Source organism: Leptosomus discolor, chromosome 4 (genome assembly GCF_034619465.1).
Source record: "Leptosomus discolor isolate bLepDis1 chromosome 4, bLepDis1.hap2, whole genome shotgun sequence".
Lineage (NCBI taxonomy): Eukaryota > Metazoa > Chordata > Aves > Leptosomiformes > Leptosomidae > Leptosomus > Leptosomus discolor.
The window spans coordinates 41175726-41200541 of NC_141394.1; the positions used below are offsets into that span (position 1 = coordinate 41175726).

General features: G+C 37.5%; 1 protein-coding gene across 2 annotated transcripts in view; it reads left to right on the plus strand.

The window, feature by feature from the left end:
- The window catches only part of MARCHF1 (membrane associated ring-CH-type finger 1), a 96281-nt gene that overhangs the window by 62615 nt on the left and 8850 nt on the right, over window positions 1-24816 (plus strand). For both annotated transcript variants that reach the window (XM_086464419.1, XM_009960948.1), the window contains one exon: window positions 12228-12408. In XM_086464419.1, coding sequence (XP_086320545.1) covers window positions 12228-12408 — 181 coding nt within the window. The remainder of the gene's footprint in view (window positions 1-12227; window positions 12409-24816) is intronic.

Here is a 24816-nt window from a genome sequence, read left to right on the forward strand (position 1 = left end):
CTCCAGCCAGAGGCAGAGAACAAGGCAGTGTGCCAGATAACTCAATACAATGGGATATGGAGCTTTTCCTCCTTAGGTGATCAGTTCAAATCCAGCTTTAGTCCCTCTTTGTTATTTTCATTGACATACATGAAATAAATTTGTGGTCTTGATGCAGTGTCCTCTAGAGTTACCATTACCACAGCAATCTGATGGATGGTGCCTGCAAAACACCTTCTCCAGCTGGGCATATGTTGTGTGGGACTTTGCACTGCTGGACACCTCCACACTGTGAACGTGTAGTGGCTGTTAGTTCAGTACCCATCACAAGGACTGGGATGATATAAAGGATGATTAGGCAGAATAAGCATTAAAATAAGCTTTGGGAAAGAAAAAGCAACACCAACAGTTCTCTTTAGTTCAGAAGTTCAGGCTTTTGACAGTCTGATGTCCTTGGTTTGAAGCACACAATCAGAAGTTGAGCATTTTCACCTGAAAATGAGACCAAGCTGGCCATTTCTGAGCTAAAGTCCAAATTTGGAATAGATGGCTGGTTGGACTTAAGTTATTTAATTTAGCAGTAAAAGAAAATACACCATCCCGTAAGTTTAACAGAACTGAAACAACTATTTTTATTTTTTTTATCTCCCCAAACTGTGAGCCAGTATTGACTCTCATCTACAAAGTATAAACGAGGATCAGGCTTAGTTTCTTGATATGGCAAACCAAAACTTCTCACTTTTCTTTGCTAGGAAGAAATTTGCATAGAAATGTAAACAGTCAGAATGAGGAAGTTCACAATGCCATATCATGCAATTTCACAGTATGCTTCAGCCCAGTAACACACTACAAAGATCCTAGTTTTAAAAAGAAAGAAGGATGACATGCAGGCATTGTGCTCTTTCACAGCAGGCGATATAAGCCATTACTTATACAGCTAGTGCTATGCGCTCCTTGTTACAGTTACCAAGCAAGAACGGACATTTCAGTAGTCCAACCATTGTCTGTCATGATAATTTAAGATTCTTCACAGTAAAATCCAGCTGTGTTTGTACATTTCCTTGTATATCAGGACCACATCTTCACCTTACAGAAGTGCAAAGAAACAGCAGCAGTGGTAACCATGTTACACATTTCTGAAGCACTTGAATATGTCTGCATGGTGTTATGCAGAGATGTGCACAGATAACTGTTTCAACAACTTGTCTTAAATTTCTGAATCACCAAGCCTGCATGTATTGAAGGTCTAGTGTAGGAGGCACAGTACACATATAATAGGGCCATTTAGTAATTATTAAGAACATGAGCTACCTAAAACCTGAAATAAATTATTTCAGCATGGGTCTTTATATGAGCTTAACTATACTATGTTAAAAAAAAAAAAAAAAAAAAAAAAAAAAGATAAATTAAAGTCCAGGGTTTTTAACTGTCTCATGTAGATTAATCCTAAGTGTTGCCTAGGTCCCCAGACTTAGACTTTGCTTTCAGATGGAAAATGGACTCCACTCATTTATCTGTCTTCTTGACCCATTCAATTTTATTAAAATTATTCAGGCACTTTTTGTAAGACCTGGAGCTTGGTTCAAGGATGTGCATGCAAACTTTTCAGCTAGGCTCTTGTTTAGGAGAAAGTGGAACTTTTGATAGGTATGTGTCCCTAGGCTCACTATCAGTGGAGATGCTCTTTGAACAACCAAAGTTAAATTCAACATGGTTGATAACTTGGCCTGTTGCACAATAGAAAAAGGATTTTTTTTTGTAATGTGGTTGTAAGACTGAAATTAACATAACTGGTTGTGATGTGGAAAAATTGGTTTTTTGATGTGTTTCATCAAGCTTTTCATCCTAGGTATTTATATCTTAAAGGTCTTTTCCAACCAAAATGATTCTATGATTCCATGATCTTCTGATTGATGTGACAAAACTGGTTGAGAGGAATGGCTCTCACCCAGGTGGTATTGAGTGCAAATAGCAGAGGAATAGGGATTTTCAACATCTCCTGGTGCCAGTTTTTTTGTCTTTAAGTGTTTGGGTAGAAATTTTTTTCCTTTACTTCCTCATGAATTACTGGCAGTGGAATGCATTTATATAAGCGGATAAGGCAATTTCCTCGATGTGCATTTAGCTGCATGAGCAGGAATGTGACAGGACACACCCAATTCTAGCATAATCCCATTAGCCAGATAAAGTATAGTACCATGGCACAATATATACTCCAGCTAGTCTAATGTAGGCCTCTTGGTGACTTTTAGTGTCACTGTTTCTCTGTTTCCAAAATGATTAAATGATGACATGGCATCAGTGATAATCTTTACAATCTGTTCCCTGAACATACCCCTTTCTTCTGGAGCCTGTTAGAAAGCAAGGCTTCTGCTTGTGGGATTAAGGACAGCTACGTAAATTCTGACCATGCTGAGTTGTTTTGGCACCTAATTTTTGGTTGGGTTTTTTGTTTGTTTTTTTTTTTTTTTTTTGAGATTCACAGGATAGGTTTTCTAAATAGTACAGTTGGATCCCCCTTTTCCTAAGTTGCCCTGTGTCTGAGCTTTTCTTCATATGTACTTCATTCTGGAATTTGCTATGTGGCTTGAGGCACAACCTCAGAAATGGCTTTCTTTGGTCTGCGTGAGGGTAATCTTCCTGAAGAGGGAAAAGTTATGTGTAAGGACGTGGTAGAATGAGTGGATTGTGAAGATAGTCCATGGATTTTCACGTGGGAATTGATAAGGAAAGGAAATCGGTTAGTTGATGTTACTGCTAGTGTATCATAAGTGCTTTGCGTATTGACTCTGAATTAATCTTATGGTATTTTTGTTATTTATGATAGGAGAATTGAAAGATATTTTCTCTTTGACTAGTTACGCTTTTGGTGTAAAAATCTTTTTGTAGTACTGATGCAGTCATTTCAGCAATATCACTGAACTGTAATTAGATGAAAGAAACCACACACACTTAAATAAGGTGGAGTTTCTCACCATGAAAAAAATGCGTGTCGGAAATAGAATTTTGATTTTGCTGAACTCCATGAATGGCTCTGTATGCAGTCAGGTAATGGCAGACCCTCATTTGAGGAGTAAAAAGAAGAGCAGGGTATGCCAGAAGACTGGTGGGAATGGGTAAAAGTAAGGGATATGATGAAGTTGATTCATGAAATCTGCAGAATCTACTTCAAGTATAATTTTTTTAAAATCAGCATTAAAAAGCTAGTGTATTCATTAAAAAAAAAAAAAAACAACTTAGAGACTAATATGGGTATTTCTATGTGTTAACACAATCGTAGATAGGAAGAAATAGTGTACATTGCACTTGACAAGAGGCAATATGATTATGTAGTTTCTCTCTGCAAAATCAAGTGTTGTAACAGGGTGGGGTTTTTTTCATAATATTATTTAGTAGGACCTGCAAAAGTAGTATCTTGCATGAAGATACTTAAATCCTGAAATATTCATGTAGTAGAGTGCTCACAAAACCCAGACAAAGCCTCTTGGGAGGAAAAAAGTCCTCGTGGACTTGAGGAAAAAAGTCCTCGTGGTCTTGAGGAAAAAGAGAAAGGTGAACAGAAGATAGATATATAGGCTCAAATACCACCATTGAAATTTAACACTCATTTTAAATATTTACACTGAAACCATGAAATTTGATCCAGTAAATAATTTAAACTGTCATGCAGAATATGTAGACTTGAACTACCATCCAGAGCACTCTAAAATCACCAGAAACTGGAGGATGCTGAACTTCCAGATGGTACTGTTTGGCCGAAGAGGGGCTTTAACCTGTTTCTCCCTGGGATGTTAGTGCCTTCCTTGGGGGTCTCAAGATCTCTGAATCTTGTCCTGTGTGTTGGCTCCTCAGCCCTTCCTCTTAAAGAACTGTGACTGTTGCATACTTTCCTGTTCAAAACCTTTTTGCAAGGTGACTTTCTGGTAGGAACTTCCTGCTTTTTGAGGAATCTCCTCCTCTGTATGATGGTCTAGTGGTTCATCAGTCTTTGAAGCAGTATGAAATCCTGGTTAATTGTATTCTTCACCTGATGGTTCAAAGCTCCATCTGTCACCTCTTTAGCCATCTGGATATGCAGTCTCTTTTGGAAGCTCTCCGTGATTCAGAAGGATGCAAGGAGAGCTGAAACAAGGCAAGCATGTCTTTGTTGTGGTTAGGGTCACTTAACTGGGGGAGAACTGAGTCCTGGTTTCTGCTTCTTTCTCTCAAAACCTATTACTAATTTTAATGCAAATAGGTGAAATGGCACCACTTCCTGCTAGAAAGTTTGGGTGAGAGGAGATCCTTGGTTTTAAGGGTCCCATTATTATGTACTTAGAGCTTGCATATGTTCTGTAAGGAGTTTAGTTACTTAAAGCTTTGACTTTTACTAGGCGGGTGGGAAGAAATCTAAATCCTTTCTAAGATGCAGTTGCTAGTTCTTTGAACAACGTTCACTGCAGTAGATCTTGTCTGACATGTATCTTGAGTTGCACTGACAGTGCATCTGAGGCAGGAATTACTTGTAACTCTTTAGATGGTTAGGTATGAAGAAGTGTGGCCAGCAGGTCAAGGGAGGTGATTCTCCACCTCTACTCCACTTTGGTGAGACCCCACCTGGATCTCACTGAACTGCATTCAGCTCTGGGGCCCCCAGCGTAAGAAAGAAATGGACCTGCTCTAGAGTTGGGGTTGTTCAGCCTGCAGAAGAGACGGCTCTAGGGAGACCTTCTAGCGGCCTTCCAGTACTTCAAGGTGGCCTACAGGAAAGGTGGGGAGGGGCTCTTGATCAGGGAGGGTAGTGATAGGATGAGGGGTAATGGTTTCAAACTGAAAGAGGGGAGATTTATATAGGTATTGGAAAGAGGTTCTTTACTGTGAGTGTGGTGAGACACTGGCACAGGTTGCCCAGAGCAGCTGTGGCTGCCCCCTCCCTGGCAGTGTTCAAGGCCAGGTTGGATGGGGCTTTGAGCAACCTGGTCTAGTGGGAGGTGTCCCTGCCCACGGCAGGGGGGTTGGAACTAGGTGACCTTTAAGGACCCTTCCAACCCGAAACATTCTGTGATTCTATGATATCCTATTTATCATCTATAATGGAAGATTAATAGAAGGACAAGAAATCTTGACAAAATAGAAGATTCAGCTTTTGCTAATGTTTGCTCATGGGTCTCTTACAAATTTGGATCACGTTTGCAGAAATCAAGGGAAAGCTTTACCTAGACCATTACGAAATTCCACTGGTGTGGTACAACATTTTGAAAATGTTTTTTCCTCTAGTCAGATAAAGAGAGCTGACTGTAGAGCATAATGGAAGGGCAGGAGTGGCAGAGAAGAGCAATACAAATTGATTACATTTGATATGGAAAGTTAATGTGCTTCCTTCACACTGTGTTTAAATGGAGAGGAAGATAAATTTGTCATTTAAATTACTTTATGATTTAACAGTGGAAAGAATGGAAAGGATATTAAAAAAAATAAAAAGCCTGCAAGATGGAAGCAAGGGAAACATGGCATGCTGTAGGCTATTGCAGGGTGAACATATTTAGTGAATTAAACTTTTTTTTTTTTACCAAGTGAAAAATTATACAGAAGCACAATTTGATTTTTTTTTTTGTTTTCTGTTTATGAATGAGTTAATTATTTGCTGTGAGTTGTTCATTAAGTTGTTTCAATTTTAGTTTCTAACTATCTAAAAGCACTGGAAGCACTTTATAGATTGGCAGAAAGAGAAAATTACCTTTTTTTGGACAGGAGAACAGTTTTCTTAAGATTATCGGACAGCAATGACAGCAATTTTGTGCGTCCTTTTGCAAATCTGTGGAATTGGTTCCTTTTGGTCCAATTAAGATAACCTCATGGTATTTCATGCTGGTGGCTAATATCCTCACAGCCAAAAATCAAAGCCAGGGATTCATGTGGTCCAACATTTTCCAGCTATGCGGCTTCTCCGTGACTAAGCTCCCTTTAGTAATAGTGGGATATAGCAATGAGACATACCCACTGAACAGGGTAAGAATTTGTCTTTGTATGATTATGAGTCATTATGAATCCAGATATGCTTTCCAGTGAAGTGCAAGATTTTAACTTCCTTTTCAGTCAATTCTCACCAAAAATAATGGTTTTGGAATAGGCATTATCTTCCTTGAGCATATTTATACAACAAAACTATTTCCTTCTTTTATTAGGGAGATCTGTTAAAAGTTCAAAAGCGTTTCTATTCTACTGGTATACGTCCATACACAGGAAAATGACAGTATGGGTATTAAGCATCTGCATTAGTGTATTTCACAGTGCATAGATATCATATCTCAGTGGCAGTAAACATGTCACAGTCACAAGGGAGTAGCTTGTCCTAATTTTGTCAGTGAAGGGGACTCCATTAGTGATTTAGTTGAGATAAGGAGCCCGCTTTTGAAGAACATCTGGTTACCTTTACTTTTGCTGTTGTCTAGACCATGCTGAGGATTGGTCTCAGGGTTCTCCAACTGTATTTCTTTTGGGGGAAAATAAACTGCAAGATGTATTCCTGGTCCAACTCAAATCAGTATCAAATAAAAGCAACCCCCACCAAGATGCGCCTAGTTTAGGTGTCAGGTTTTTAGCACTAGCTGTTTTTTTTCAAAAGATTTGCTACACTTCTACTACAATGCTTGTTAGCATAGACATAGCTGTATAGCATTTGAAACATTAGAAAACAATATAGTTTTTATGTAATTACGTCATTTATAGCCTGTAAAACATTATCATACATCATTGTCAGTATGCCTATGCCCCCGTATACACTTCTATTTTTGAAAGCCTTAGAGGCATTCCCCTAGGTTGTACATTTGTTAATGAAGGTGACATTTGACCTAGTGTATTTTTAAGGAACTCTATAAAAGCTATCATCTGCGCTATGTTACTGTAGCTAAACCCTTTGTCTGTATGTAATGGCAAAAAATCATTGAAAATTGTATTAGGTAATGAGATGCAGGGCCAATCTCCAATACAGGATCTGCTGAAAGAGTTCTGGTGATACAGAATTACTGCAAACTCTTCCACCACTGCTGCTCCTAATGACAAGGCTCTTAGGTGGCTTGAAGCACAAGCAGGGACATGCTGATCATTCTTATCCTTAATCACTTTCCTTTGACAATAGTCCTCCCTGGAAGTCAGCTGTACAGATTCTGTCATAGAGGAGTGTTTGCCAGCTGGGTAGGGGTAGAGCACTAAGTTTCACAGTGCACACAAGACTCCTGCATAGTAAGTGCGTTTTTGATTTCACTACAGCAGCATAGAGATTGGCCTATTTTCTTAATTAAGAGTAAAGTGGATTAGTGGAAGACATGTTAGGATAACTGCTGGTTTTCCAATAAGGGTAGAGATTAGCAGCTATTCTCTTTAATGAGAGTAAAATCGTTACCTTGCACGTGAAGGAAGAGCTACAAACCTGTTGGAATCTACCTGTATCTTTTGCAATGAGCAGCCTAGATGGTGACTAACCAGCTAGATTGTAATTTTGGTTGCTATGATTTTGCCAAACTAAACCACTGTCAGGAAAACCTGAAAATTTTCCATGTGAACTCCTTGCTTCATACTGATTTTAGTTGACTTTTTAAACTGAGGTTATGTAAGAAATGTTTGACTATATGGGGAAAAAAAAAAAATCTTAATTTGATGAGAATTGAAGGACAGTCATCCAAGATAGCTTTTGCTATTTTTCTGAAAATCATCCTAAATCCAATTAGCCTATGAATGTCTACAAGCTGTAGCCATCTTGTTTCATACTTCCCTTCCTCCCTTCTAACTTTTGCAAAGAACAGGACCAAAGGAAACAAGGGAAAACAGCTCACAGTCACAGAATTAAACACAGTGTGACAATACCACATTCTAAAGACGCCTCACTTCTGAGTGCTTAGTGTAGCAACATCCCAAGATTTTAATCCAATAAAAAATTTGTCTTGTTTATATATGTATGGTGTCAATATGCCCTTCAGTGAAGGAGATGGTGTACCTTAAACTACTGGCAACCTTACTTACTCATTTTGCATAGTTATTATGGTACAAATTTTAATATGCCACATACAATTTCTCAATCAAGCATTGCATTATCAGGGAGTTTTTCAGCATCATTTAAATGTGCCTTAAATTCAATTAATATTTTGAGCAAAAAGAAATACAGAAAAATAATTCTATAATGTTCTCAATAAACTTCTTTACATTTTCATTTTTACGTATATCATTCTCTAAAAAGTTTCTAAATTGAACTATTCTTTTTCTGTTTGAGAATTCTTTTTTTTTGTATGTAGGGAGCATACAAGAAATCTGCAACAGTTTTTATATGAATTATGCAAAATCTTCCACAAAGAAGTGTAGCTTTTTTTTTTCCTAGAAAAATATTTTTTCTTCTTGCTGATTTATTGCATTATAAGTGAACCTGCCATATAAGAACATCCTTTAAAGAATTTTTGTGGATTTTTGTCTCATATATGCACAGTGTTGGCATAAATATCTCTTCTATACATCTGTGTGCTGAAGCTTATAGAAACAATTCTGTGCTAGTGATATATGAGCTGGGTAATTAAAATACTGGCATATAAAGCAAAAACTGAAGCATAAGAATGACTGCACTGTTAGAGTATTGTTTCATAAAGTTTCACAGTGAGCTTGCTTTGAAGAAAAATAAATATTCTGTGATCTCAATGTGTAGGGATATGTCTGTAGGTGTATATTACACACGCACACACAAATTTTGTGTATCTGAATCAGAAGATCATCTAATAGCTCGTATATGCTGTATTGCCTGGTATACACATGATTTATAGAGAAAAAGCTCCTTTGGAGCCTTGGGCTCATCTTTTCCCCTAGACAAGAAAGATCTTGTTCACAGGCAGGAATCTTTAAAGCAATAAGCTGTCAAACCTACCAAAAAAAAAAAAAAAAAATTTAGGCAGGCTCAATTTGTGACTATAAAGGGATTCTAACTAAAACGATTTGGTCAAATAGCTGACTTCCCTCCCCCCCCATTTCCAGATAGTCAAAAGTATTGCTTTATAATAAAGGCCACTTACCTACTAAAGGACAAGAAAGCTGAGAAAAGCTGAGTATGTGAATTCTGTAGGTGTGTCTGAGCAACTGAAACTGCAGCTATTAACCATGATAAGTGCTGTTCAACAACTTGTAAATAAATCAGTATAGATTTAGCAATTTATATTTTTTTTTCTTTTCTTTAGAGTGGAGAGTGGGGTTTTTTCATTCAACTCATTTCTAAAGTATGTAAGGAAATTTTAGTCTCAGAATAAGTTCACCCCTGTAAATAGTCAGTCTGAGGGCTGAAAATTTTGAACAGTTGTGATCATGTGAAAATAGGAAACTAGAATGGAAGTTCTCTGCCTCCAACTTGGTTTATATGTGGTTTGGCTAAGACTATGCTTTGTATCCCTACCGCAGTTCTGTTTCACACAATGTATTTTTCAAAAACCATAATTTAGAATTAATTTTCTCTAATATGTGATAATTATGATGTACATGATAGATGAATATAGCAACGGGCAAAGACACACAAAATTCTGATTCAGTACCAGTGGCTGAGCGACATATTACAAGTTATCTGGCCCAAGTCTTTAAAAGATGTTTAAGTAGTTAGCCAACAGGCTGTTTCAATAGCTGTCAGGCACCCACATATCTTTAAAGACTGTGATTGTGAGTTTAGGTAGCATAAATTTCTTTTAAGCTAATTTCTTCTGGCTAAACAAATAATGAAGATCTAAATTGCACCAAAGAGCATTCACGCTAATGAAAACCAAGCCTCTGGTTATTTTCTCTGGCCTTGAATTCCATTTGAAGTTTGTTTTTATTCTCATTACATATTTCATGTTTAGAAAGCTAGAAGAGGCCATTAGATTATTTAGTTCAAGCTTCTGTATAGTGTAAGTTCTTTTGTAAGTCATCCTGTTATTTATATGTTTAGCTTGTAACTTCTGTGCAGTGAAAGCACAAATAGAATCTATAATTCATATAGTGTTTTTCCGTAAAAGTATTTCTACTGAAGAACAGTTCTATTCATTTAAAATTTGTAGTGTCACTTTATTTGAAGATCCCAGTGGAGTTTTAGGCTTGTATTTTAGCTCTTAAAATCATTTTAAACAATTCTAGCAGCAGTAGAAAAAAGGCTCTTGGGTACATAGTTTAGCTGTCTAATTTCTAAATAGTTTAAATGTTAAGCCTGTAAAATAAATTATATATAGCTTGAATTTAAATGAACAAAGAATACTAGTTTTCCTTTGGGAAATAGCTTTAATTTAAAAAGAAAATTATGTTTTTTATGTAACTCTCAGCTGGGAATGCATTTGTTAGCAAAATAGCTATTTGGTGTTTTGAAAATGTAGTTCTGCTTAAGCTACAGGCTCAATAAGAAGCACAAAGCCAGTTTCCATTTAAGAGCTAAGCCACTGATGCACCTAGCTTGGCTGGGTTAGTAAAGAAAAGACTGTAAATTGAGTTCTTGTGAAATGTGTCTCAAAAAATGAATGTGTGCCCCATGGAAGTTGTGGGTATTTTCTTCTCCCCTCCACTCCCATGGCATATAAGATGTTGTACAGGCACTGCTGCAGACAGTGAAACCTGGCTTTTCTGTACCAGGTTTCCAGAGCTTCATTTTTTCATTGGTTTCTTTTTGGTCTCTTTCTTTCTATATATCCATCAAAGCAGCTTTGTTCTGCTTCCCCATTATTGTAGATTCATTTTCTCATGGCTCTAGGCTACACCATGGAAGAATAGTAAAGCTGCTGGTTTTGATCCATAGATCTTTCACTTAAACATTGAAATTTCCCTCTCCCCCTGCTTGTAGGCTTGGCAGCCTCTCTGCTGTGCTGTAGCCAGTCTTTCACAGGGCGTCTTTGCCAGGCTCCTTCCTGATGTACACCAGGTGCCCCTGTGCTATGAAGAAGGTCACCCTTTTTCCCTAACATGGCTAGTAGGAAGACAACCTCACCGCAGGGCCCTCCCCAGCCCTTTTTCTACCCCAGGAGCGGTGTGACCGCAGCTTTCTGCATAAAGGGGGGGGGGGGTTATTTCTCAGATGTGTTCAGACTCTTCTGTACGCATGTATCTGAGGGTGCCTTTCCTAAGTACTAAGTTTCTAAGCTCTAAGTTCCCTCTGTGTGACACCAGTATCTGTGCTGTCGTTGCTACTTCTGTATTTTGAAATAACATTTCTCAGGCTTTGGGGTTTGTTGGTTTTTTTGTGGTTTTTTTTTTTTCTCTTTACATGCCAGTTTGACACTTAGGACATTCTTTAGGGCTTGAGTGCTTCGTTGTGTTTTTCTGGGATGGGGATGGGAGGGAGTTACTCTTTGTTGAGGTGTACCTCCTTAACTTCAGGTGTTTGGTTAAGCCTTCTGCTCACTGTAGAGCTTTCTCTGCCTTCACAGAGATGCTTGCCAATAATGCTGTCATTGATTTTGATGGGTGAATGTTTTCCTGATATGATAAGGAGTCTGGAAGAAGGGAAGATCACCAAGACATTTGGACATGTGTCACAGAAGAAAACCACCAGATTGTAATGTTAGGACACTGATCACTTTATGCAAAACCACAACACAAAAAGCTCTGTATCCCATTACATGGTAACAACAGCTCTGGGACCAACCTTTATCTTAGGGTCTGCTTACAGCTGTAGTTTTTGTTTTCCTAGATAACGCAGCTATCTCCTTCAAACGGACAGTGAGGAATGAAAAAGAGGAAGGACCATGACTTTTTAACACCTGCCTCCTAGAAAGCGTGCACATGCGTGTCTATGCTGTTCTATACACATGACTCCAGAGTACTCAAAATGTTCTCTAATCCTTTTAACTGTGTAACTGCAAAAAGGTATCCTGGGAACTTTGTGTACTTTTCATACTGGATATTTTCAGCTTGGGTTAGATTATGCTAACTTTGAGTATTTTATTGGCATTACTTACAGACCAAGAACTATTCAGCTCTTAGAAAAAAGCACTGGTATTTGTCTTAAAGGTTTTGCCATGCATAAAAGGGAAAACAAGTGTTATTTCTGTTTATTCACCTTCAGACCACATAGCAAATTCGAAGAGAAATAACTAAGTGAAGAGAAATTACTAAGTGGCAGAAGGGAACAACGAATATGTTCCTGGGCTTCAATCTGAAAGGTCATATACCTGGCGTCTTATGAATGTCAAGTCTGAAAATGAAAAAGCAGTGTAAATAAACCAGTGCCTTTGCATTGCTGGTTGGCAAGCTCCCTCACTAGCTCTTGCTGTCCTTCCCGTCAGGATCTGTCACTGTGAGGGAGATGATGAAAGTCCTCTCATCACACCGTGTCGCTGCACAGGGACCCTGCGCTTTGTTCATCAGGCCTGCCTGCACCAGTGGATTAAGAGCTCAGACACGCGCTGTTGTGAACTCTGCAAGTATGACTTTATAATGGAGACCAAGCTCAAACCACTTCGGAAGGTATGGTGCTTTTGAATTTAATTATCCTCGAGTGTCAAATGGCCAGAATGGCTGTGCAAAGTACTGACACAGTTAAAGAAACATCTGCCTGTCCAAAATGGCTTTGTATTTGCTGTTGTTAAATCAATCCCAGTGATTTTATTTCTACATTGAAGTTAGTTAATTTACAGCATCAGAGGATTTTGTATGAAGGCTCTCTTTCAGCAGACACGCAATATAAATGCACAAATAATAGGGGTTTTTGTATTTGGAAATCTTATCTTCAACTTCTTCTTATTGGCTCATCTGCCTGTTTTTAAGCTAGAAAGGAATCTTACTCATCACATTTTGCTCCTAACACAGGCCTGTTCACCCAATAATTTTTACATGGAATCCATAACTTCTGGTTGAGAATGGTGCTTATACCAACGTGCAGACAGCAATTATGAAGTAAAACACAGTCAATCAATTTAGCTGCATCTGTTCTAACTGTTACACTTGTGGGCAAATTAATCACTTGTACATTAAGATCAGTTAATGGAATCTAAACTAGAGGGCAACCTTGCATCCTGAAAGTCAAATGTATGATATCTGCGCTCATCTGTTTTCCAGGATAAATCAATTTAATGGTACACGGGTTTTCAGTATAGGGAAGGTGAAGAGTTTGTTAAACATATGTGGGGTTTGTTTTCTTTGCAGTGAATAATTTCTCCTCTAATTTTTCTCTAAAACTGCTCTCATCCTTATTGGGTTTTGTTGCATCTTTGAAGTTTGAGTCAATCTAGAACAGGACAAGTTTTGATTTAAAATATATTTCAATGCAAGTGCCCTTGAAAAACATGTAGAAACTATTAGCTTATAACTATATGCATACGTATATAGTGTGTACTGTAGTAGTGTTTTGATGGCAAAAGACATTTCGTTTTTGTCAGCCTTGCACAGGTAGCAGCAGTTCAGAGAAAGGAGAGCAAATGGAATTCCTTCTCATTTCATATCCAGCGAAATTGTCTAGTAAGTCCCTGATGATAAACCACTTTTCAAAAGAGAATTGGGCTTGATTTGACAAGCAAAGTTTGTGATAGGAAAGGACACGGTTCTCAAGTGCCAGGTAGACTGGAAATTGAAACAGGTGTAAATAAAAAAACTGATGGGTAAAAACTTAATTATATTGACTTAGGTTTTAGTAATTGCAGATAAATTTTAACTAATGTGACAGGAAAGAGATAATTGTATAAAATCCCCTGTCTGTAGCATTTCTTGGGGGGATTTTTGCTATATAGATGTTTCTATTTTCAACAGAAATTGCTTTAACCTTCCAACTAACAAGTACACTTGCAACAGCCAGTTTCCCCAAGAGAAAATACAGATACCAGTATTTTTAACAAAAGCCTTTTCCTGATTGCGTTAGATAATGGAGGATCTTTAAAAAAAAAAAAAAAAGGAAACAAAATTTATAGCATCCAAGGAGAAAATGAATAAAAATGTGCATAACTGTTGATAGCAGAAGTAGACACTTTTAACTCTATGTGTGGTTATTGCCGCCCCTCCCTGCTTTTTTTAAGTGATAGAAAATAACGGAATACTGTCACTAATGTAATTCCTACAAGTCTGTCATTTCTTAATTGAACAATTACCACCTTACTCAGCTTATCGTTAGTTCTCAGGTGTGGTTTTGATTCCTGGCATAGGAAAGATTATCTTCTTCTTTCAGACGGGATATTTTTGTTTCTGTTCAAAGCAGTACTCAAATGTAGTTTATCTGCCTGGCAGTAAATACTGGCAACATTCTCCCCCTTCAAATGCAGTGCTAACAAATATTTGTCCCAGCATCTAATTATAGATAATTTCTTGTAGACTGCACCCATTTCAGAAACCAGAACCAAAGTTTCCACAGATTTCAGTTAAAATTAGTTATCCTTTTTGCATTTATAGCATTCAACTGTGACACCCTTCATATATTATATTAAACTACATATATCACCCGTAATAAGTTTATGAACTATCATCACCATCGTTCACAAATTTAGGAGGCACCAAACAGTTTATGAGAAGTTGTTTTATAAACCAAGAATTTTGACAGCTGTAGCAAAGACAAAGTAAGGGAGGAAAGAGTGATCATCAAGAGACTTGCCAGGTAAGTACAGCTGCCTGGTAACTTTCCACCCAAACACCTTTTATAAAAATCGCTGAAAGTGCTGTTTAGTCAAAACCTATATATTTTGCAGGTGTAAAGTTCCGATGAAACAGTCAAATTTCTTGCAAGCTTTTTACAGAGCCCAGAACCTCAGCTGTGGGGCATTCCTGAGGAGTCCAGGTTTTCAGAAGCTGTCATGAAGACTGGTTACCAGAGAACAAAGTGCTGTGGGACAGGCAGCTCCTAAAGCTGAAGCTCTCAACGATTGTTGATGCTTGATGCAGGATCAGACTCTAGGATTTCCAGACCTTCTTGAGAGCTTTAGGTTTTGCTAAGGCTTGGCTATGTACTAGACCCTGAGAGCCTTTAGTCTCCAGCACTAAGTCCAGCCTGGCAGCAGTAAAGTAAAATTTCCCAAATCTCTGGAATTCTCTGGTTGTAATGGCAAAGACCTTACAAGCAGTGTAAGTTATATCTGAAAATGATACAATTCTTGTCAGCTTTGCTGTAAGCTGAATGGAAGCAGCAAAATTGACAAAAATTAATTATTTTGCTAACAAGCTTTGAGGAATTTTGAAAACAGATTTCATTTCAGTGTTTCCTAAACAAAAGACCAGAGAATTAGTTCCAACAGAAGAGTACTTATTCAGTTCCATAAGAAACTAATTTTATCTTTAAAAAAGCAAATTATTTCCCCTAAAGTAAAAGTTTCTGGCCAACTCCAGAAGATGCCATTTCCATGGCCATTAGACCTGCATTTGAAGTGGCATTCTACAACTGAAAGGGTCACATCTCCCAACTAGTTTTGATTTTAGTCTCTACCATACTCATGATGTGAGATTCTGAAGTTCTGATTCTTGACTGTGCATGGCTTCATTATGATGAATTTTATCATAATACTTTCGTAAAATTCCAACCACTGGTCTCCTGAAGGGAAAAAATTACAGACCACAAAACTTAATTGCAGGTATCTATACTTTTGTTTTTGCAGTATTGCAAAAGCAGAATTTAAATATAAAACAAACTATTTGAGTCAACTGGTGAATTACCATCTTTATTCATGCCTCAGACTTTCATGCAACCTCAATGTTTCCTAACAGTTTTTTATCAAAATCTAAGGTTTTATAGCAAAATTGTGTTTGAATATCGTCATACAGCTATTAGCACCCATAAGTGACAATGTGCAGCATACCAAATTAACATAAATCAAGATACCTCTATTAAATCAATAGGCTTGTGCGAATATGCAACAGTTATTTAATTACGGAATCCCTGAAAGCACCAGACATCAAATAGAACTTAATCATTTTAGTGAGTCTTTGCATTGAAGTCATCCTTTTAAGCATTGATCAACAGGCATTGCAAGTGTTTCATATATTTGAGTAGGTCTAATTACATGGCTAAATATAAATTTAGAGATTAAATATTAAGCATTGCTTAGTGTGTCTGTTTTATTTCTTGTGGTCTCTGTTATGTCTGTCTATGGTTATAAATAAAACAGTTGCATTTGTAGCTTTACCTTTTAGCATTTGCAATCCATAATGCAGAATTTCTCATTTATAAGGTGATTTTATTTATCACGGAAGGAATTAGAAAGTGGCAATAAGCTTATGTGAGTTCCTTATTGAGCTCTCTCAGGTAATAACTTCATCCTGACAAAATCACTTCTTTAAAAAGGATATAATCCTGGTAAAGTAGCACCCGCATTTCATATCTCTTGAATTTGCTGTTTGAAGCATAGTAGAAGCAGGAACTGAATGAAAATAATGTGAGTATGAAATGGATTAAAGTGTCAAATTAAAACGCAGAAATGTCTTCAAATGAAGGTTTCTCCACGATGTCTTGCTATACTTCAAAATACTTTTTATATTTAAATTTTGTTGTCCATTTAAGACATCTGGTATCTTATGAGATGTTTTACTTCAATGCATTATCCCAACAGATTATTCTTGGTATTGGATATGTCTATTTTGTCTTTTGATTTTGTTTTATCTTTGAAATGATTTAGAAACAATGTCTTATTTATGTGAGACAATTGCACGTTGTTACCATGTAGTTGGTTACTCTTAGTCATTGAGGAAGAGCAAGTCAATTTTTTGTTTAGAGAAGCATTATGTACCAGTTGAGGTTGATTTCTTTCTGATAGAAAGGGTATGTGAATTCTTCCCTTTAAAAATTGAGGATAGGGAATGTCCTTTTAGAACCGAGTGACAAATTTCTGTTAAATTAAACAAAAGCAAAGCCAGTCTTAAAATACTGATAATGCAAGAAGCTTGAGCTTCTTGTTTATTTTGAATGTGTTCATGTATCTTCTAAGTGTTTACTCCTCTTGTGTTCTGTATTTGCTTATATACTGATAAATAGCACTTCTAAATGTGGTATGAAGTGCCTCTCTGGGTTTTACACCCTTGAACTCTGTGAAACTTCAGGTGTACTCAGCTGCTGTCATTAGAGGAGAAGGAAGGAATGCTCCCTTTCCGTATCATTTATTTTATAAATAACCAGACTGTAATAAGAGTAATAAAATGTCCATGACAGCTTTAACTCCCATACAGGATTCAAAGGTTTAAGGCCCAGTTGGAGATTCACAGTTCATGGCTGCCAGGAACAGGGTATTTAGATCCTGGAGAAAAGTTACGGAACTGGCTAACTCAACTTCCCATACAAAGCAAAACCCAGTTCAAGCGTATCAGTGCTCCTTTGTGGTTGGATCACTGATTAACTGGATACCTCAGTTTGGGGAAGATTTCAAGTGTTTGGTATGATGCTGATTTAACTATTGGATCAAAAGCAAATTCTTAGTTTTACTATAGTACATTAAAGATACTCTGTTTGCAACAAGACCATTGGATCAGTAGGAACTGTGTAGGGTTTGAGCCAACAGACAACTTGTGGCTAATGCCCAGCTGTAAGGCATAGAAATCAGCAATTCCACAGCCTCCTTAAAAAAAAAGAATAAGTGAATCACCTATGGAAAGAAGAAAGTCAGAATGCTGCTTTGAGAGCTATGATAGACAAAAGGAAAGTCTAAAGTAAATCTTTAAATCTCATTTCTCTCCCAGACTTAATGTTTCACCATGGAGCAGGGACACATCTGCTTCTGCTCCCTGTTAGAGTTAAAACTGCATAGGGTGCCTTTTTTTTTTTTTTTTTACAAAACCGTCATCACCTGTGCTACTCTAGATCCAGCTGTTAGAGCTCTTAGCTAATGATTCAGCTCCCTTTTCTGTGCTCAACACAGTCCTATAAAAAGTGTAAATCTTAAAACATATGACTGCCTGGAGGAATTAATTCATAACTGATGCTTTGTGGATAAATCTTTTTTTTATATGATCTGGTAGCATGCATGAGAAATTCAGTGACGGCAAAATATGTTAAGGGTGTTGATATCTTTTTGATTCAGTGCTAGCTGGATAATTCATATTTACATTCCTTATTTAAGAATATGGTGGTCACTGCCAAAAGTAATATGGCCTGCAGACTTCTTTGTCAAATCCTTCTATGAGATCAAAAGCAGTCACCATTAGAAACCACTTCTCCTGCCAGAGTAGAGTTTCAGAACCAGAAATGACCTGCACAGTCTCCAGGAAAAAAAAAAAAACTTGGAGCACTCATTACTGTGTCGCTGGCTGTTTACTTCTTATTGCCTTGTGCTGAGAAGTATGAACCATCTGGCTTTCTCATCAGTTTTCTAATAAGGCTCATGATAAGAAGTGATAGCTAATATTGCATAGGTCAGGTAACATTGATTTGCTGTGGGATTATTTCCCTTTTAACCCAATTTGGTGAATACTTTGCAGTCCTTAACATAGAAGCAGACCCTACATTTCCTTTTGATTTCTGGTGCAGCTACACAGCGTTGTCAAGGCAACCTGCTCCAGTGTTTTCTTTCTTCCAGTAAACTGTCTCAAAACATCGCTAGCCTCAAATCATTTCTTGTAATATGTGGGGTCAGATTCTTCACCAGTATGCACAAAGGCGCAAAGCTATTACTTTCTTATTGGCTATCATGTCACTATAGTGAATAACTTTGTGCTCAAGGGAGAATGTGTATATTAAAGCTTTTAAAGTAAAAAATAATTCTATAGCATTTATATCTTATTGTGATACCCTGAGGATGCAAGGGACTACTTTGTTCAGACAGTTGTATTCCTAATTTTTGAAAAAGAGTAATAGAGCATTACTGCTAATTTATCTGTATATAAATAGCATGCTGTACTATTTCTTTCTCTTCCATTCAACACAGCTTTTATTCACACAGCTGTTCCAGTTCCTAAGGGCTTCTGATGAGAGATTCTGACCTCTTGTGCCTCATACCTTGAAACCCTTGGGCTTGCAAAAAGCTGTCTTACTATAATACTTTACTGGAACACCCCCACGGGCAGCATCTTTCCTGGAGGTGGAACAAGATGGTTTTTATTGTCATTGCTTTGAATTTTCATTCTTTTAAGAAGTAAGCAAAGAATCTTATTACCAAAAAATGAAATGAAAACTGTTTCCTCTTCTAATTAGCTGCTAGTAAGCAAATTTGCTACTTCTGCTGCTCAGGAGAATTTAGAAAGGCAAAGGGAATTCAGGAGATTGTCCAGCTCTGGGTATTAGAGTTGTTATCCATTATTGCACAGAAGCATGAACATGAGCTCTGGGAGGTACAAATCCTTCCGTGCTTCCTGAGGCTGAAATAAACAGTTTGGTCTGAGCTGTTTTACAGATGCAACTTCCATCAAAAGGTTTTGCTTCCATCTTACTTAGAAGGTCCTACTCCATCCTGCAGTTCTTCAGCCTCTCGCTTATTTTTAAGAACTTAGGGTCTCCTTTTCATTTTTTATTTCATCCCTTCCAGTGTTCTGTTTTACAGCTTAGCCTCATCAATAGTTATAACAGAGGAAGGGCTGGGTAGCTGAAGCATGGAAAATAATTTAAAGAATCTCTTGATACTGGCTTTACAACTAAAGAAAATGTAAATGTGTAAATGAAATGGTGCTCTGACACAAAATGTATAGCTAGTAATATAAAATTTAAAAAGCATAATCAACCCAAGCATTGACCTAAACCAGTCATTGTTATTCATGGACTTTTGTAAAAATGCCATTTTTGCTGTTTAATTTTGAAGCTAGGGAGTGGGCTGTTATTCATGATCTGATTAATGTATGTATTAATCTCTCACATAACTAACACATACAGTTTCTAAGTGGTCATGTGCCTCAAATTTATTTTGCCTGGGACCTCTTGAAGTGAGAATGATCTGAACTGAGTTTTATTTCAGAGACTGATGCTTGCTTGTGGGTGGAACACATGCAAAAGATGGCTTCTCTTGAACATAGTGATGTTCTCTTGAATATAGCAATATGGTGCTTGATCTAAATTATGATCAAATCGGATTATTATCAGTTTATCCACTATATTTTATGATTTTTAGTGTTAATTTGATTTTTATTCCTGTAGCATTTTATTTAAATTATTTGGAAAAAAAGAAACTTTTCCTCCAGGAATTATTCAGATCTTTATTCATCTGCTCCAATTTGTATGTGGCAAAATTAGAATGTATGGCATTTGTTGGAAGTTTTTCAGACTGAATAGCTTCCCTCAGCTCTTTGCCAGAGCACAAGGCTTTAGTTTTCTATTAATTACCATAGCCTTTCCTCAGCACAAATTTCCTCTATTTCGTTTTCATTTAATTGGATCAAAAGAGTCTCTCTTGTGGGAAAATTAAAAGACAGAGAAGCTAACTGTACCTATTCATTGTGAAATCAGTATTCTTGCTAAAGTCATATTATAGGTAATGAAGCACATCAGCTACTTTTTTTTAATCTTGGTTACGTGGCAGTTGGGACATGTATATGTACTGTCTATATAGTTGCAAAAATACGATATGTCTAGATATGTTTAAACAACAATGTATTTTAAAATACTAGGGTTTTGGTATACAAGGACATTTAAACCAAGCCACATCTTTGTAACGAGTCAGACTGATTTGGTAGACAATAGAAAATGAGATAAAAAGTCACGCAAGATTTTTTTGAGGTTCATCCAACAGCACCAAATGGCTGCTCTTCATTCAGTGACTTCCAGATATGGCTGCTTTCCATTTCCAGTCAACTGTACTCCTTTTCTTGCAAGACTCCTTAGCATGCAAAGGTACCTTTGTGCCCTTCCTTCCTCCGCTTGCTGCTATACTTCTCTCCATTCCTGTTAACGACACGTGATGCCTTGAGCTGTTGCAATGTAGTACACGCTTTTGTAGGCCAGGAGGCACAGCAAGTTCTCCAGGTAAATGTCTTTAGGTTTTCAATCTGTAAGACACTAGGAACTTTACATGTTGGAAAGAATGTTTAAGTTATTAATGTATCAAATGAGAGAATCAAGCACACAATCAGCAAACAAAAAAAGACCAAGCACATTTAGTACAAGGCAGTAATGAGAATTTTCATTCTTGCACTGGTCTAAGAGAGGGCAAAATTAAGTGAAAAATGTTTTCTAGGTGGAAGGTGGAGTAATTAATATTCTGTTATAACTCCTGGAGAAGACTCTGTACATGATTTATGACTATGGCTAAGTAAACAGAAAGTATATTTGTTGATTTAGCCTTTCAGGTGCCACCAGTTTTATTTCATCAGCTCTAATTTCAAAATGCGTGCTTCAGGATACTTCTCAGCAGGCTAGACAATTTGATATCGAGGAAATTAAGCAGAGTCATGGATACTGAAGAGAAGGTAATTCAAGCAAAGACCGTCTAACAAAACTGTGATCATATATTGTAACTATGTCTTAGGGGCCTGAGCGAACAGTTCTTCAGGGACATTTCACTTTAAATTGGACAGGACTAAGTGGAGAGGTGTACAAGACTACTTAATGGGATATTGATCTCCATCATGTTGCTATACTCACCTTTCTCTCTAATTTCTCTCCTTTTCCTATTTCTACTATGCTATCCCAGCCTTCTGTCCACATTCATCACGCTATTTAAGACCAAAATACGCTCAGATGTGCAAAGGGACCCCATGCTACTTCGTGTTCAAAGACAGAGACTCTGTCACAGTCTGTTGGGAGATTTGCTTGTTATGGCAGCTGTAGTGGAGGAAGGACTAGTGGTTGCTTTGATGCCAGCACAACCCATCTTCAATCCAGCATTGAGCACATGTCATGGCTGCTCTTATATTGCCCATAGAGTATATATCGCAAAATACAGCATAACCACCTGGGGTTTGGCTGGAAAATGAATTGGCCTTGCAGCAAAATTATGATCTGTGTTTTGTGATATGGTAGGTTGATTGATTTTTTTTTTTTTTTATGATTTTTTTTTGGTCTCTAAGTAATTTTTGTTTGAGAACTGGACTGTGATTTAAAGGCGTTTGCTACTTAGTGACTGTAGGAAAATGTCATGCCTTCAATTAGGCATGCTGCTCTTTTGGAAAGATAGAGTAGACAGGCAGGAGATGACTAGCTGCAAAGAGAATAAAAGTGACACAGAAACTAGATTCTTTCGATAGAATGATTGTAGAAATACTGTAGGGAGAGCAGGTAACAGTAACATCTGCTTCTGTTCTTGACTAACTGTGATACAAGTTAGTGGAGGCAGAGATTCTACCCCTTTTTTTCCTTGCTTCTTTTTGTGTTGCCTACAGGTAGCTTGTTTTATTTGTTTTTTTGAATAATAAAGGCATATACCCAGGCACCTAAAGTAAATCTTTTCTAGAGTTCTAGATGTGTGCCTCTTCTTCTTGGTACCAGTCATTAGCAATAGTTTTGCATTATGGTGATAGTTCACTCCTGACCAGTGGTTCAATGTTTCACCTGCAGTTTATCTGTCAGGATTTTATATAAGGCAGGTGAAGCGTACTGTGCTAGGAGATAATGATCCTTTTCTTAAATAGCTTACAAGGCAAGAAAAGAAACAGCAATTGTAAAAGAGAAGCTCATGATAGTACCAAAGGCTGATTATGTAGACCTCTGTTGAACAAAGAATTGATTAATGTTGTTTCAGCATTCAAAGAGGATGCTTGGAAAGTAAACACTTTGTAGAATACTTTTTTCATTCTATATATTGATGTAAAATAATTTCTAGCAGATGGGTGCTAGGAGGAAGCTCCCAATATGGAGAGATTATGCTATAATTACTTGCCATGCATTTTTTTTCATGTTTCTCTGAAGCATCTGGTGTTGGCCTCTGTCCGAGGCAGAGCATTGGATGAGGGGGACATGAGGTCGGGCCATTCCTGTTTAATCTGTTTTGGGATGACCAGGATGCAGGTACTGAAGTTCTAGTTGGTAAATGACAAGTATTATCAATAGTACTTCCAGATTGCAAACCAGCTACTTCATTTTAGAAATTATCTTCTCAAATTACTCAGTACTCCTATTTTACACTTTTAAAGGGTCTGCCAATTGATGACATACACAGCTAAAAACTGCATGTTTGTGAAGAGTGCATACTGATTATATCACTCAAGTCCAGCTCTTTTAACTGTCACTTAAAAGAGAAATATAGTGCTGTCTCAATTTTGATAAAACTGAATTATTAGTTCTTTGCAGATGATAAGGTATTAATCAAAGTGAGATTTTTCACTATGCAGTTCTTTCACTACTCTAGGCATGCTTATCACACATAAAAGTGAAATAAAGTGTGTTTGTCTTTAGAAATGCACCCATTTTAGTTTTAAACTTTTAGTAGGTGTTTTAAATATACCAGAGACATTCATTTGAATGCCAGCCAGGTTTGTTTAGTGTCACCTAGGGACAGAAATAGATTTTAAGTAAAATTCAGACAGGTTTTCCAGAGGGGGATTTGTACCAGCTCATTTAATAAGCTAACTAGATCAAGGTAAGGTTGTGCATGGATATGGCGATGTGATGCACCATATGACAAGGGATTTTTAAAATTTATCTTATTTTTGTGTTCAGTGGCTAATTTTATTCCTGATTGTTACAAGAGTTTCTTCTCTGGGATGTATCTTTTGACAAAAGGCAATGACAAATATGTTTTCTGTGTTTTCTGTGAACCTCCTCAGTTCTTCATCTGTGAATGTGTTCTAGATGTGTTTGGGAAAAGAGCACAGAGGAGGTGTTTTCATGGCCCAAACCTTTCTCATTTCAGCCATCAGACCTGGCACATTCTGTTGGACTGTATGAGGGGCTTCTCATCTTGGAGCAGGATGCAGTGAGACATGCCTTGTCCTTCTTTAAGATGCAGTCCCTCAGGCACAGGCTGTAACCACGTGTTGTTTAGGTACGGCACAGAGTGGCCCAAAATGCTTTTTTTTATTCAAATTACAAGGTTTGAAGTCTCGTCTCTCATCAACACTTCAAATTTGCACAAGGCTATTTTGTTCTCACGACGTGTGTGGAGCCCTGTTGTCCTTTATTACTATTATTTCTTCCTCCTCCACCCTGCACAAATTCCATTCCTGCAAACTACCACTGCAGCTGCTTTCCTCCAGCTGGTAGGTTGATAGTAGTGAACGGATTACTGTAGAGCCTGAGACAATTAATTCTGCAACAAGTGACAGAAAACCCTCCCTAAACCACAGAAAATAAGTAACTCTGAGCTACGTGTTCAGACTACTGTCATATCTTCACTTCTCGGCATCGTACACTGCTCCAGTACTTAACAGCTTTTTACAAAAGTGCTGGCTAGATCCTTCAGGCCTGGTTTGAGATAAGAAAGATTTTTTTTCTGTGTGTTCCTAGTCTGTGTGCAGAGTGCAGTTTCTAGAACAGCCCCTAGTAAATAATTCTAGCCCTCATTTTGCAGGCATGATTATTTCAAGATAGAGATTGGCTCAAAGTCTTTCTTTAGATTGTAGAAAGAATTCAGAAAACATTGCATGATGACTTAAGCTCTAGGTGAGAGCAGAAGGAAGTCCTTCCAGCTGTGGGTACTGTTTACATTATATTCATTGCAATTTTTTTGCTAAATGATGGCTAGGGAGAAAAATGTCAGAACAGGAAAAACATTTAATACTAGCAATGTCACGCCCTACTACATTCCCCTGTTAGGCCTCCTTACATGCAATTTTTTAAAATAGGGTACCTGAAAATACCCAGGAGTTAAAAGACCAAGCATTCATAGCATGTTGCAAAGCAGCCCATTAACTTCACCTTCGATTTGGCATCCTCAGTGATGAATCCCTGCAGGAGAGAGACCTTTGGTTGTAAGGATGTGAACCTGCAAACCTGCAGTAGATATGGAGTTGCTTCAGGAAATCTATGTAGGCAAAACTTTGTGGCCAATGTGACAGATTACCACTAGCAAGAGGCAACCTGCAGACGCAAAATGGCAGATGGAGGCAGACAGA